Source organism: Erpetoichthys calabaricus, chromosome 6 (genome assembly GCF_900747795.2).
Source record: "Erpetoichthys calabaricus chromosome 6, fErpCal1.3, whole genome shotgun sequence".
NCBI lineage: Eukaryota > Metazoa > Chordata > Cladistia > Polypteriformes > Polypteridae > Erpetoichthys > Erpetoichthys calabaricus.
The window spans coordinates 185,351,718-185,368,754 of record NC_041399.2 but is presented as its reverse complement, the minus strand read 5'-3'; the positions used below and the strand labels follow the sequence as shown (position 1 = coordinate 185,368,754).

General features: G+C 36.0%; 1 protein-coding gene across 1 annotated transcript in view; it reads left to right on the top strand.

The window, feature by feature from the left end:
* The window catches only part of LOC114653135 (sodium channel protein type 5 subunit alpha-like), a 387,074-nt gene that overhangs the window by 131,636 nt on the left and 238,401 nt on the right, over window positions 1-17,037 (top strand). Inside the window, exons 4-5 of the mRNA XM_051928793.1 lie at window positions 11,572-11,661; window positions 15,945-16,073. Coding sequence (XP_051784753.1) covers window positions 11,572-11,661; window positions 15,945-16,073 — 219 coding nt within the window. The remainder of the gene's footprint in view (window positions 1-11,571; window positions 11,662-15,944; window positions 16,074-17,037) is intronic.

Here is a 17,037-nt window from a genome sequence, read left to right as displayed (position 1 = left end):
CATTCAGGTGAAAATATAATAAGATGCTTTAATAAAAATAAAAGACAATCAATATGTGTTATGTATGATTTGGACAGAAAGACTGTCAATTAGGACTTAGTATACAGTGCCTGTAAAAAATATTCACCCCTTGAAAGTTTTCACATTTTATTGTTATGTAACATTGAATTGTGATGGACTTACTGTGGCTTTTTTTGACATTGATCAGGAGAAAAAGACTCAAAATGAAAGTGTCAAAGTGAAAACCTATCTTTGCAAAGTTGTCTAAAATAATTACAAATATAAAAAAATTGATTACATGAGTATTTAGTTCCTTTAATATGACACACTTTATCTATCACTGGTACAGACGATTAGTTTTAGAAGAGATACAGTTACTTCAACAGAGACCACCTGCCTATAGTTAAGGGGTTTTAATTGATTGTAGTGTACCTGCACCTTAGGTATCTGGAAGATCCAACTTCATCAGTATCATGGCCTAACCTACATAGTGAAAACAAAAACAAACACTCCAAGCAACAATGTGAAAAGGTAATTAAAAGGCACAAGTTAGAGGATGGAGACAAGAAAAAGTCACAATATCCCTTGGAGTCAATTTAAATTAATCATTAAGAAATGTAAAGAGTGTGGCACAGCTATATATCTGCGGAGAACGTGTCCAAAAACTACCAGCTTTATAGGAGAGGGATAAAAAGAAAGCCCCACTGTAAAAAAAAAAAAAAAAACATCTTGGCTACAGTTTGCTGGAAAGACACATTGGAGAAGTCAACTTGAAGAAGGTGCTTTGGTCTGATGAGACCACAAATAGACTTTTTCACCAATAGACTAAACTCCATGTTTGGTGCAAGCCAAACACTGAACTTTGTGGAAAATGCACCATTCCCACCTTGAAGCCTGCTTCATAGAGTTGCTTCCCTGCGTCAGGCCCTGGAAGGCTTGTGAGGGTGGAGGTTAAAATGAATACAACAAAATACACTGAAGTTGAATAGAACAACCTGATGCAGTTAGCAAAAAACCTGCTAAGAAGAATTTTTTTTTCCAGAGAGATATCTACCCCAAACATAATGCCAAAGCTAGACATGAATGGCTTAAAAACAATGTTATTGTCTACAGGCCTCATTTACAGTTTAAAGCTTGTGTATGCACAAACAGAGACTCATTGTGTGTAAGAAAGCTTAATGGGAGAACATTCTATATTTACGGCAGCTCTGACCCATGCATATACAACATTTTGGAGAATCTGGAAAATTATGACACCCTTGATAAAGTAGCGAAAGGCAGGCAAACCTGCTAAATGACGACTCACACCCATAATAATAGATATCACCTGTTCATTATTATAATGTGTGTTGTGACAAGTATATACTGTTACACCTCTAAAATTATGAATATGATATACAGACTGTATTATAGTACCATTTTAAAATGGCTATGCTGCATATTTGTACTGAAGAATTTTTTTTATTTTTCGTCAGTTTATACCGGCTACTTGTTGACACTTGTCATGGAACTAACTGACAGAGCAAGAAGATCGTAGCCAAGCATAACTCCATAATTCTGCTGTGCTGGAAGCCATTAACCAGCCGGCAGTACATACAGTTTTGGTACGGTGTGGGAGTACATACAGAAAACATAACATGTTTTTGCCAGCATAAAAATTCAATTTACCACAGTGTCTAGTTCTCCTATCTATCTATCTATCTATCTATCTATCTATCTATCTATCTATCTATCTATCTATCTATCTATCTATCTATCTATCTATCTATCTATCTATCTATCTATCTATCTATCTATCTATCTATCTATCTATCTATCTATCTATCTATCTATCTATCTATCTATCTATCTAAGGTAATTGCAGCAATTTACTGCACTCATATTGAAACAAGGGCACCTAGTGAAAATGAAGTTGCTTTTGTTAACTGTATGCAGTTATATTCTATTAATGCACAGGTCATCTGTGATGCCAAGATGTGGTTGACAAATGTTGTGCCTCAGTGGCCTGGGTCAACCCATAACTCATTTATTTTGAGTCAAAGTGTGTGTGGTGGATGGCTTGTTGGTAAAGTAACTGGCTGAACCCTCAGTCTTTCCTACGGCCTGTACTATTCATTGTAACAACAATCACGTCGTTACATGTTTGAGGTAATAGTGGCTACCCACTGAGACGCTGGCACCCTATGCCTTTGCAAGACCCACTTAGGTCTCAGTTGCAGAGTACAATCACATACTGTTGAATTCAGGAGTTGAGGTATCGAGATGTCAGAAAGGAGAAGCTGCTCTACTAGCCAAGGAAGTTCTACAGCATCTTTATTGCATGTGCACGAGGTTGATCAGCCTGCTCAGTATATGGATGTTTCACGGCGGTGTTTGAGCCATGTTCATTTTACTCATATTTACAAGTTGATTATGATTTACATATAGTAAATTGTGTATAAATGTGCACTTGCCAGATTTGTTTTGGTTGTACACATTTTTTGTTATTTTCACACTCAAATCCACACAAAGTTTTATAAGTGAGGCCCCTGGAGTGACCAAATCAGACTACAAGTCTCAATCTATCTGAGAATTTGTGGCTGGACTAGAAAAAAGGCTGTCCACTCTCAATCCCCATGCAGCCTGAGAGAGCTTGAGCAGTTCCGCAAAAAAAGAATAGAGAAAAAATTGTGCAGATATACAAAGCTGATAAAGACAGGTCTGTGTACATAGACTCAAGGTTGGTATGACAGCTAAAGTTGTATCAACCAAATAGTGACTTGAAGGGGGTAAATACTTAAAGCAGTCAATTATTTTGAATTTTATATTTGTAATTAATATAGACCACTTTGCAGAGATATATTTTTATTTTGAAATTACAGAGACTTTTTCTGTTGACCAGTTTCCAAAAATACAAAATCAACTATAATTCATTGTTTTATAACAATAAAACATGGAAACATTCAAGAGGGTGAATACTTTTTATAGGCACTGTAATAGGAGATGAGTAAATGTCTTTCTTAGAAGAGAACACAAAAGAGCAGCAAATGTTTCTTCTGCGATTATTACTAAAACCAAAACACTAGACAAAATCGAAATTACCAAAATAGTATTCTAAACCAAAAGATTTACATAAATTGTTTTCTTACTTTAACTGAGTGCTAGTGTTCCACAAGTCTTCCATGGTTTAAGATTTCTCCAAGTTTTATGTGAACTACCATTTTATGTGCCAAGGCTGCCATGATGTCACTGATAACATGGCACATACTTCGACCATGTAGTATAGTGACTGGATACAGAAAATGGCAGGGTGCCAGGTGTTAAAAAACATTTGCAAAATGGAAATGCTATGCTATCACCAAATATAATGTTAAAAATATTAAAAGCAAAACAAAAACATTTGAAATACCGTTCAGTATTCCTAAGAGGCAGTCCAAGTAAAAGCTGAGAGATCCATTTGAAATATTTGTATAAAAATTTACAATACAAAAAAGATATCCTAGTCTGTTTAGAAAAAAAATGAATAAATATGATTTATGCATAGTATGGTGACCATGAAGCAATACTCATACAGCTAAATCTTAATTGTACTACTCTGCATTAATAATGAATGTTGAAGCAAGGACAACACTACATATGCATCAGTAGTAAGAAGATATCTTTTTAAAGAAATTTTGCAGTTGAAATATAATACAATATCACCATCAGGGTATGTAAATTTTTGCTTACCTGGTTGGATTTTTCTTTTCAGGTGCTTTAATTATCACTAAGTATTGTTTGTATGTGTCAGATGTATTTCTCTTTAGATACTTGAATAATACTAGGGTTTTTTTGGCAGAATTTTTTTAAAATTGAAATTATTTTTGAGTATGGAAATATGTCAAAGTTCACATGTATTTTATACGTAGTACATTAATAACATTTTTGAGCTCCCACTGACTTAAAACAAGCTTGTGAGAGAATGCCATTAAATAATGTCAGTATTTGGATTCAGAGAGCAACATAAGGATTAATGTGTCATTTGTATTACATTGACTTTAATTCCATGCTTTGCTGTAGCTGAGTGGTGTTGTGTTGCTTCCTGCACTGGTGACAGAATGCATGATTTTTGCTTGTAGGTTTTACTTACTTCATTACACCTTGAATAGTTTGGTCTTTGCCTCATTCATACTTCTATTTGGGTTAGAGGGTAACAGCCTTAGTCTATTGTCTTTGGAACCGTAATTAAGAATGTAATAATTAAGTGACTTCTACAGGTAGATCCCATCAAAATATTATGCAAAGTGTTTTTTTTTAAAAAGAATCTTATGAAGTTGTGTACTATAACATCAGAATAACACTATTTCAGGGTACACAGGGACAGACAATAGAGATATGATTGGTCTATGAAAACGTTTATCCTTGCTATTGTGAAGGTCAGATAATATGAACAGAAAATATATTTGTGTTTGCGTCTATGAATCTGAACTTCACCCCATCTTTGAAACTGTGTATTTTAGGACCATTCAAATCTTTATTGTATTATCTTCCTATCAATTTAAAGAAAATATACAGTAAGGGTATGCTGCACTAAAAATAACTAAAATGTCTGCCTAGAACTGGGGTCTCCAATCACAGTCCTGGAGGGCCGCAGTGGCTGCATGTTTTTGCTCCAACCCAATTGCTTAATAAGAAGCACTAATTGCTCAAGTAACACTTCTGCTTCACTTTAGTTGTCTCGCTCATTAAGATTTTGAATGCTTATTGCTTATTTTCATCTTAAACAGCTGTATTCATTCAGTTTTTAATGGATCCTAATTAGCAATAACATGTGAATGACAAAAGAGACCAGCATTTCTCCATTTGGCTTGTTACCATTTACGCCAGTGTGTATTTATCTTGCATTATTTGGTTTAATTAAATACTTAGAAGGAAAGTAAAGAGAAAAAAGTGAATGATTGAGAATTGCTCGTCCATTTTAGCCTTCAAATCATTTGGATGATATCCTTAGATAGGGGAAGAAAGTCTAGGATATGAGAATGACCTGACATAGCAGAGTCAAAGCACTAACAAGCCATGAAATTAAATTATTGGCAGAATTGCTTTCTAATTAAGAAACCGGGTTAGAACAAAAACCTGCAGCCACTGTGGCCCTTCAGGACTGTGATTGGAGACCCCTGGCCTAGAAGATTCTTCCGGTTCAGTTACACAAGATGACTGCAACGTCATCAACCATTTCCTGAATGCTCATCCTGCTCGCGTTGTGCTTCCATTAGGGTTGTTTTTTGTTTAACAAATTAACCTCTATAAAAGGTTCAGATGATCTTCGTGTTTCCGGCTCCTATATTCCATCATACTCAGTCAGTACCTTGCCTGTAGTACCCTAACTGAAAACTTAATAAACCAGACTATATTTTATAGCAAGCAAGCAAGCTCTAAATGTTGTTTACTGTGTTTGCCGGAAGGGAGTTCTTCATTACTGACTAAATCATTCTGCCCATTCTGTTCATTGTCTGTGACCAATTTCCTGAAGATGCAGGTTTCCTAGAGGCCAAGTGTCATTTGTGAGCCAGATGTGTCACTAAATGAGGAGGACACATTTTACTTAATTTCTGTTTACCTCAATTTCGGTCATTCTGTTTATGATCACTAATATGGCATACAAACCAGTCTTTCCATACATGGGGCACTTATTGTTTTAAATATTAACACCAACCTAATATAAAAGGCCTACTGACAAAACTCATGGCATATGGTGTTGTAAGGCACTTCTAAGAAAAGCTGTTGCCAATCAGAAATCTTATCTTGAAAAGATTAATCACTTTGCTATCCTTCAAATTTTTTGCTTACTGGACTTCATCAGTGATTAATGACCTGAAAAGTATCCTTTTCTGAATGATTCTATTATGTGCTACTTTTTCTGAGTAAGACGTACTCTACCTGTTGTTCATTACAATTTTGATGGTGAGATTTCTGGAATTGCTGAATTGTTGTTGTTATTATTATTATTACTAAATCGAAAAGGGAAAGCAAAGGTGCATTTGTGTCAGTGTACTTTTGTTTCTGGGTCACTCATTAGTTGAGAAGACCAGCTAAACACTTGTCAGTTTTATGTTCAGTCTCTGTCTTTCTCAGGAGGGTCACATACACTTTGTACCTTCCAGAAAATAATAGTTCCTTAACTGTCTAATCTGAGACAAACAAATGCTTACCATCCTAAAAATCCTGGTGGTTTATAAGTAATTTGTCTGTGTTACGTCCCACTCCTTTTATTCTGTGTAGGATGGCAATAACTCAGTTGACTTGTGTTTGCTATATTCCATTTCAGTATAAGTACATTGTGCATGTGTTCCAGGCCCTGATGACTGTAGTACTTTTTCCCTTAGAAAATTATTAGAGGGTGGCATTGATTGCCTCAGGAATGATCCCTGTCACAGAGGTGGCACAACTAAATGAAACAAATAATATGAACACTGTCTTTTAACAATAAAAACAAATACATACAAATTTTAAATCAAACTAACAATCAAACGTTTCCCACAAAACATACACATTTTAAATGGAATCAAATTCACAAAGGGCTTGCCCAGAAAAAAACATAACTCTCTCTCATTTTCTCTCACTGCCTTGCAAATAAGAAGACTTCGATTCATGTCCTGGGTGCTTTTTGTGTGAATTATAAGTTCAATTATTAAAGGAGAATGAGAATTGCACAAATGTATTTGTTTTAGGGATGAGGGGATGATCATGTACAGTCATATGAAAAGGTTTGGGAACCCCTCTCAGCCTGCATAATCATTTACTCTACTTTCAACAAAAAAGATAATAGTGGTATGTATTTCATTTCCTATTAACATCTGAAGACTGGGGTGTTTTATGAACAAAGATTTTTAGTGAAACAGTATTTAGTTGTATGAAATTAAATCACATGTGAAAAACTGGCTGTGCAAAAATCTGGGTCCCCTTGTAATTTTGCTGATTGGAATGCATGTAACTGCTCGATACTGATTACTTGCAACACCAGATTCGTTGGATTAGCTCTTTAAGCCTTGAACTTCATAGACAGGGGTGTCCAATCATGAGAAAAGGTATTTAAGGTGGTGAATTGCAAGTTGTGCTTCCCTTTGACTCTCCTCTGAAGAGTGACAGCATGGGATCCTCAAAGCAATTCCCAAAAGATCTGAAAACAAAGATTGTTCAGTATCATGGTTTAGGGGAAGGCTAGAAAAAGCTATCTCAGAGGTTTAAACTGTCAGTTTCAACTGCAAGGAATGTAATCAGGAAATGAAAGGCCACAGGCACAGTTGCTGTTAAACCCAGCAGGTCTGGCAGGCCAAGAAAAATACTGGAGCGGCATATGTGCTGGATTGTGAGAATGGTTACAGACAACCCACAGCTCACCTCCAAAGACCTGCAAGAATATCTTGCTGCAGATGGTGTATCTGTACATCGTTCTACAATTCAGCGCAATTTGCACAAAGAACATCTGTACGGCAGGGTGATGAGAAAGAAGCCCTTTCTGCACTTACGCCACAAAGAGAGTCGCTTGTTGTATGTAAATGCTCATTTGGACAAGCCAGATTCATTTTGGAACAAAGTGCTTTGGACTGATGAGACAAAAATTGAGTTATTTGGTCATATTTCCTTGGGCATGCATTATGTTTCTGTTTCTTTAATAATACACTGAAAGCAAATTTGACTCCTGAATGTCCTGGGTGAAACTACAGTCCCTGCTGGTAAGCTTAACTCTGCGTTGCTTTAGGATTACTCACCTCCATCTGTGATCTTTGTCATTATTAACAGTCCTGTGAGTTTAATTGCATCATGTGCCAAGCTGCTTTCTCACCTATGTAACGGTCCTTTTCATTTATTTATTTTTTATTACTAAATTTAGAAACTAGCACAACTTTTCAAAGTGTTGACAGATATGTGACGGCTAATCAGCCTGCTCACAGCACCCTGATAAGCTAGTCAAGAGTTGGATCAGAGGCAAGAGTAGGTGTTAGCTCAGCTCTGATTGGAACTTAGTCCTCTTATGACTAGACTGATCCCCTTAGAAGTGTCACCTTTGTCTTGTTCACAGTCAGTTGACACCAACCAGTAGACTGCTAGGGCTCTAAGTGTTTGGCAAAAATAGCTGTAAAATCTGCTAATGAATTCAGACAGTATACCCACAGGGAAACAGGGTCTTACAAAAACTAAAGACATTTAACATAATTCTTCTCTACATTGTTCAAATGGGTGATGAGCAAAGGTACAGTAGATCAGAGTTCTTTTGAGAATGCTCCTGCTCCTACAGGAAAGAAATTCTGGCTAGTGTAGCTCAGCCTACCACTCTGATGCAGGTTCTTTGGCCAAGCTGTTGGTTTATCATACTATACGATCACTCAGGATCTCATCATATTAATTTAACTCCTAAATGTGTTCTTTGTAACTGTGTGAACAAGCGGTTATTTAAGTACTCAGCCAGTTTTAGTCCTGTAAACGTCAAGAAATGTTTTTAGTTGCTGAAGAGTGAAAGATGATGACAGAGCTGGAAGAATATTATTCCTAACCATCTGTCATTCTATGTATCCATAATGAAATCCACTAAATCCAGCAAGCAAGCCCAAGTTGGTAGTACTACTGACTTACAGTTCTAGGAGACTGAATTGGTATCTTGCCCAATAACTGTATGAAGTTTGAATGTTCTGTCCATGTCTAACTATTTTATTCTAAATCTCCTCTACTTTTCTTCATGCATTCCAGTGATTTTCGGGTTAGGTTATTAGGTGATTCCAAATTAGCTCTCAGTGAAAGTGGGCATGTGCTGGTGGTTCCTGCCTTGTGCCTGATGCTGCTGAGATAAGATCTCGCTTCCAGTGACTGAATTAGATGAGAGGGATACAATATTAGATAGTTGGACAGATGTAAGAAAGCTGTCATCCACTTACTGTTGTGTAGATGTCTGCATTATCTCTTAATTTTTCCCCTGATTCTTATAATCTTGAGCTTGTATTTTCAGAAAGAGCATTTATCATTGTTGTGTTGTTCCAGTTTATCCATTTTCTGTCTTCTGAATGTAACAAACCATTTCTTCATCCTCTCCAGGTCTCCTTCTGTCATGTTTTGTAAATCTCTAGCCTTAATAGCATTGACTTTCATTGTTCATTTTTTAAACTAATTCCTAAAATCTAGTCCTCCACAATAAAATCAATAGGCTCTTGAACTTATTTTCAAAGAGCTGAAGGTTATTCTGTACTGTATATGGTATACAGTAAGTATATACTAAAAATCAGCTGGTTAGAAAAACTAGTGCTTTAGAGTTTGAGTCTTCTACAGAAAATTGTTTTTATTACTGATTTTGGCAAGAATAATGATCTTATTACAATTTGAAAGTACAGTGGAGTCTGTTCTAGCTTGGAAACGGCTCCAGGTAATGGATACAGACTGTAGTCTTTGGCTCAAACCTAAAGACTGTTAAGATATGACAACTGGCAAAAAAAGCTGTTGTGGTTTGAGACATGCAGAAAGACAGTGTTACCTTTGGTTTATACTGCTGAAATATAGGAGTGGATCCTGAACTTCACATGGTAAGATTTTAGTTAATAAAAGATGCTCTAAGAAAATAAGTCAAAAGCAGATAAATTTTAATATCTTTTAATTAATTTCATTTCATTCATTTATTTTATTTATGGAGCACTTTTCAAGTGCTATGCACAAAGTGCTTGCCAATGACAGAACAAAAAAGGCATAAAAAAAGAATAGTAAAAGTAAAATAAAGAACAATTACAATATTTCATATAAAACTGGATCAACAACAACAGAAAAAAGAAAAAAGTTTGAAAGCCATCGTAGCTAAAAACAAATAAATAGATAAAATACATAATAGAAAATCTAAAAACAACCTAACAAGAAAGAATGGCCTGCCTAAAATAATGTTTTTAAATGTAATTAGATAATTAGATGCTCTGATATTAAGGGGAAGACCGTTCCAGAGTTTGGGGACCATAACAGACAAGTCTCAATCCCCTTTTGTTTTTAATCTAGTGTGTGGAATAACAAGTAAGCACTGGTCAGATGTTCTAAAAGGTCTACCTGTAAGATAAAAAATTAGCATGTCTTTAATACATACTGGAGCCAGCCCATTCAGAGCTTTATAGGTTAAAAGTATGATGTTAAACTGGATCCTATAACTAACTGGCAGCCAATGTAATGAGGCTAAAATAGAGGTGATATGAGCAGAGGACTTCGACCTGGTGAGGAGTCTTGCAGCAGCATTTTACACCAGTTGTAGCCTAGACAGACTGGTTTTGCTAAGAGTTGAGAGCAAGGAGTTCCAATAATCCAGCTAAGTAATAAAAGCATGAATTAATTTCTCAGTGTCCCCAAAGCCTAGTAAGGGTCTGACTTTAGCAATAATACTTAAATGATAAAAGCAAGACTGAACCAGTTTTTTGACATGAAACTCAACATTTACAGTCGAAAAGATCACCTAGGTTTCTGGTCACTGTTTTAAAATTAACAGCTAGATTTCCCAGGGAAGCTTTAACCAGCTTAGCATTTTGTCGATCACCCATAATTACCACTTCTGCTTTGTCAGTATTTAGTTGAAAGAAATTAAAAGACATCCAGTTCTTTATGTCGGTAGTGGTAGTGCTGCTGCTTTGCAGTAAGGAGACTGTGGACGATTGTGGGTTCGCTTCCTGGTTCCTCCCTGTGTGGATAGCGCTTTGAGTACTGAGAAAAGCGCTATATAAATGTAATGAATTATTATTATTATTAATACAGTTGTGAAGCATGGCAAAACTACTTGAATTATTATGATCCAAAGCTAAGTGCAGCTGTAGATCATCAGCATAGCAATGGAACTGAATGTCATGCTTTCTAATAATAAAGTCTAGGGGTAGCATGTAAATTATAACTGACCGTTTATGTAATATGTACTGCAGAACCTTCTATTTTATTGTGCTGTGGTCCATTCTTCTATAATCCATAAAAGGCCCAAATCTCATGCATCAAACAATAACAATAAATAGAGTAAAAAAATCTTGATTATTTTTGTTGATCTGCATCGCTATTTATTCCCTGAAAGGTACCAAAAACTCAGACTGGAATTGTACAGGAATATGCCTGGTTTCAGCATTGTTGTGAATGTGCACCGCTATCTAATTTAGTGTCTCTAAGAACTTCACTTTAACCAGCCGGATTTACTGATTTATATTTGAGAATGGTTTCTGGTGAAGCAGAACGTTATGAGAGTTTGATGGAAAAAAAAATCCAAAGTTTTAAGTGTAGGCACTTTATCAACCTGAGCATTTCATGTACTGTAATTTGGCTGTACCACATTCTATAAAACCTAATTGCATTTTTGTTTATCCTTAATGTGTCCTGTAGAATCCTTGTTAAGTGCTTGCTGTTAATTGCAAAAGGTGCTTCTTAAACTAAACAAAAAAATGTACATGCCTTTAAAATGTGTTCACTAGTTGCGTCACATGTTGGTACCTTTGGTGAAAAATGTTGGTGAAATGAACACTAGTCAATTTATAAAGTAAATTTCCTGGGCACTATTTCTCTGTTGTATTGCTTTTACAGATGTATAAGTCCCATCTTCCTTAACATCTACGTTTGTACATTATTCAGTCTTTTTATAATGTGCACTATTTTGACCAACTGTGTGTTCATGGCTATGACCGATCCAGAACCTTGGGCCAAGTATGTAGAGTAAGTATACTTATTTATCCTTTTTTGATTTCCTTTAACTATAGTAACATATTTGAACTGTTCTTTGTTTGGTATAATCTGATTCACTTCTTAAAGTATTGACTTCTGATCTGTGCCCTGTTTATCCAATGTGAAGGTTTGCCAGGTGTTGTTTGCCTTGTGAACATCTCGTAGCAAGTAAGTTAATAATTTAAGTCTATTCAGCTTGTAACTTTGCCAGCCACACCTGCTATGCTACATCTGAAAAAAAATCATGGTCAGACAGAATCTTGAACCTCATTAAAAGTAGACTGCTATGCCACATGCCAGATATTCCATTAAAATAAATGCATCCAAGTTCCAACATATTTGGATGTTAAACTGGCCAGTCATAATCTCATATCATGCTCCTTGGACATGGGCTGGATCGAGGACATTATCAAACAATTTGCTTGAAGATCTTGAAACTTATTATTGCAGCTTTTAGTATATTACATTGAATCATTTGTTTTGTGAATGAGGCAGTTTATTTATATCAAGAACATTTCTTATTTGCATGTTTTATGGACCTTATGATGTAGTGGATAAAATTTGTTTTGGATGTAGCCCATTTCCAGAAAGACACTCTTCAGTTTGGTCGCTTTACTGTCAAACAGGCTGACTAATGCATGTGGAGTGGACAGAGGAGGGTGTGTGATATGGGAAGTGTCTAGTTCCCCGAATGCATGTGGCAAATATATTTAATAGGACGATGATGGAGTGCTTTAAAAGTTCAAGATGACTTTAGGAGTTGAAGCAGGATTATTAGCATCTAGCATGTACTGCAGGTGGAGAAATACAAACATACCTCTCAATCTTTCTGAGAGCGCTGCACTGGCATGTAGTGTGTAACATGTAAAGGGCAAGGCAGTTAATATTCTCCAGATAGCATTAAAGACAAGAGTAATGATTGTTTTCAATGTCCATATTAGATTAGGTAACAAAATAGAAAATAATACACTTTTTGTTACAATGGGTAAAATAAAACATGTTCATTTAATTATTTTTGTTGATTATTATGTGCAAATATCATAATATTATAAGCACAATAAAATTCATCTATTTTTCTATGCTATATATATATATATATATATATATACAGTATATATATATATATAATATATATATATATATATATATATATATATATATTTACTGTGTCCGTGTGTGTGCATGTGTGTGTGTGTAGGTTTGAGAATGTTATGCTATATACAGTACACATACAGTACATACATATATACAGACTTACAGTGACGAGTGGCACCTCTGTGTGCCAACCTTACCCAGAGCAATACAACTGCAAATTTCAAAGATGTAAAACATGTTTTTTAATTAAAACACAAAAGTAAAGTAAAGGATAGCACAGTGTACAATAAAAAGACAGTAGAAAGAAATCCTTTCTGTTCTACTAAGTCTGGAGTCTCAAGGCTTAGTGCCCTTAATTCTCTGGTGGGGTGGCATGCCCTTTTATTTGTTACATAAACACTGTGCCTCAAGTTCTAAAAACACTCCACCACTTACCTTTCATGTTTCTTATGAAGCCTCTGCCTAACTTTTGTGAGTCATCAATTGTTCTGCCAAAATCTGAACACCATACATAATTCATTCCCAATGTCCTCTCCAAACTCCCCGCACATGAACTTCCGATTTGTCTACTGCTGTTGCTGCTCTTTGGCTTTTCAGTCCATCTTTGTCAAATCTGGAGACCGTCCTACTAGCCTTGCATGGAAGATCTCTTTCTTCCTCTAGACTGCTTCATGTATTGCTGATATCCACCAATGAGTTCTATGCCACAATGACATTCAACAGCCTTTTGGCCCTACCTACACTTCTAGGTATTAAATGGCTTTGGGGCTAAGGATCTGTGCTGGAATCCCAAAGGTTGCCGGTTCGAATCCCCATCACTGCCAAAAGAGATCCTACTCTGCTGGGCCCTTAACCTTCAATTGCTCCAGGGGTGCTGTACAATGGCTGACCCAACGCTCTGACCCCAAGGGGTATGTGAAAGCTAACAAATTCCTAATACCAGAAATTGTACAAGGTGAAATAAATAAAATCTTTTTTGATCTCAAGTTCATGAAAGCCTTGTGAAGGTTTTGGATTCTGGAGAAGTAATTCCTAGCACACATGTGCTAACCATTTCAGTTTTCCAGGGTCTGTCCAATGTGCACTACTTGAATCAGACACAGTTCACCAACAAGTAGTACCTGGTTGATTGCTTAGCATCTATTTTTATAAGAGTGCCCTCAAAATATAGCCTCAGATCAAAAGACATAATTAGAAAGTTGGTCATTGACCTATGTTTCAACATATTCTTGTAACAGGTACACTTAAGAGAAACATTGTTTTCAATTAGATCCTCCAAATTTGCTTCATTGTCCATATAAGTATTGAAGTCTCCCAATGGGACTGCAGCGACAGTAGATGGTACCTTTCATGAATTGAATCCGTTTCTTAAAAGGTGTACTACTCTGAATAACTGTTTGGCACATACACACAAACAGTAGTGTCATGTTTTGCACTTTGCTGCTTGTATCTGGAATGAGAGGACTATATACCAGAATACACTTGAACTATATGGCACTTAGATAGGGAAATATGGGTACCAAGCACACTCAGAATGGAGAGCAATCACTTTGACTGAGAAGATTGGCTCTAGGGTCAATGCTTTTCTCTCCCAGACATAAAGGTTGTGTTTCACTTCTCATGGTCCAGTTTTTGTTGCAAGGTCCAAGTATGTCTTGAAATTTTCCACTCTTACCTGTCATTCAACTGGCATTGAAAGTGATTCTGATCTTTCATATTGTAGGCTGGGAGCCCACATATCTCTTCCACGTTTAGTAGCTTTTTCAGTCTAAGCCTCAGCAGTCTCAGGGGTCAGCTGGCCACCAAGCATTTTCTGCTCCAGCAGTAGACACTAGTAATAGTGCTTTGGCCAAACGTCTTATAGATTTTTGGGGATTATTCTGTGTCTGACTCCTCCCCTTAGAACATGGGCAATATATTACTAACACATAGTGTATCTTCAGACAACATCGTACTAAAGACCTTAAATGTATGCACAAACATCCACTGCAAAAATCAGAGTTTTAAAAGTTTTTGTGAAGGAGTAAAATCAAAGGTTCAGGACACCTGGGTACCTAAAGTATAGAATAGGAATGCAAGCAAAAAAAAATTATTTTAAGCAGTCTTGTAAGAATAATACTGTCTGACATCAGGTCAGGTCCTGTAGTGTGCAGAAGTTCTCCACATGCATTTATTCATTAACAGATAAAGGAATCAGCGTTATGAACATTACCTTCTACATATGATTGACAGAACTATTGTGCTAAAAAAGTTTTACTTCGTGCATAAAAGGGAAAGCAAAGTCAGTTCATGTTGTTTCTTTATTATAAGCGGGTGTTGAGCAGCTTGCTGAAAAGAAGTAGCTGATACGATGCAGGCTCTTCTTCTGTTGAATTTCCTTGGCAGGCAAGCAGGATGTATGTATAATTGCTGGCAGTTAATTGTAGAGGGATGGCAGGTAAATTTGCATACCAATGATATCCTTGAAGTATAGTTGCACACTTCTTTTATTATTACTTAGTAAACTTTCCTTCAGTTTCTTAAGACATTTTATTTATGAGCTCTCTCCGGATGAGTTGTGTAGACATGACAAATTTGGTTGGAATAAAATATAAATATACAGTATAAATATAATACATAAATATGTATAGTTTCATAATTACAATTATGATTGGATTATAAATGACAATAAAGAAAAAATCTGTGAACACATAAAATGTCTATAATAATTGGAGCAATCAGTCTGTAAATTAATGATTATTAAAAATACGTTTTGGTGCATGTAGTGTGATTATTTTTATCATGGACATTTTTAGTTGTGGAACATGGTACTGAACTTCTCAAAAGCTGAAAATGATTTGTAGGCAAACAGATGATAGTCTGAGCCTTCAGAAGGGTTTAGAGGTATGAAAAACCATTACATGTGTGTCTAAGGAATGCAACAAGGTCCATGGCTGCTTCACGACTCATTCCCTTCCCATCACTTTCTAGTCAGACTATCCTTTTTGTAGATAATCTGTTTGCTGGTGCCTTAGCCAAGATTGCCATCCATTATAAATGATGGTAACCTTTGGTAAATATAGACACTGCACATTCTCATCCTGCAAAAAAGAATGTAAAGCTGCATGCACCTCATCATTCCTGTTCACTTCCAGTTCATTGATTGCTAATGTTTTCACTTTTTTAAACACTCTACTCAGGTACACTTTCACTGGCATATATACTTTTGAATCTCTGATAAAAATTCTGGCAAGAGGATTCTGCATCGGGCCATTCACATTTCTGAGAGATCCATGGAATTGGTTGGATTTCAGTGTTATTGTCATGGCGTAAGTATTTGACCTCATTTGTACTTTTCAAACCCTGAACCCGTTACCTATTGTGTATTTCTTTCTCATTTTGAAGTATAATGTTTGTGTCGATTGGACACTGACATATTGTATATTGCCCCACTGGTAGCGCTGCACAACTTGAGCAGAAAAACCTGATTTACTACCGCTTTGAGCTGCTTGTGCCCCTGGTCTGTGGAGACATCAGTTATGCAGTATAGGCCTTACTGGATAGACAGTCTGCTTTGTCCACAATATATGTAGTCTAATTTGGATTCATACTGTTCCTCATCAGTCCAGACTTTGTACATATCTCCTCGGGGTTAGGCCTTTTTCCTCCAGCTTCACCACAGTTGCATGTCTTAGTAAAAAAAAAAAAAAAACGATAATAAGTCTGCTTTTTAATTAAAAAGAAATTGATCGATATTCATTTTTATTTCATCTCCCTAGGGTATATGATCCTGAATCATTCATTTTTCACATAACATATAATACTTTTTTGCTGTAAGCATTACGACTAGTTAAATCATAATGGAAATGTAACAAAGTCTCCTGTAAATGTTTACACAGTATGTTTCTCTGATATTGTCTCTTTTCATTGTTTTTATGTCCCTCCTATGAGAAATCTTGCTCTCTCCTGTCTGTCCTTTTTTATTCTCAAATAGTTAATTACATTTATGATGATGTTTGGGCAGGCAGATAATTTAGCTAAACGTTTACGTATATGTAGCATTTAAATTCAAGAAGACAATCTGGTTACTGACTGTGAGACACCAGTAGGGAGAATACTGTAGGTTTTCTATGTCAATCTATATGATCTTGCAAACAAACATTGACATAACTGATCAAACAATCCCCTCAACATTCTTAAATTGTCAATCTACTTTTCTTTTGCATCAAATCCCTCCATATCTCAACCTCATTAGTCCTGGCTCCCCTCTTATATTGAGATATATATATATAA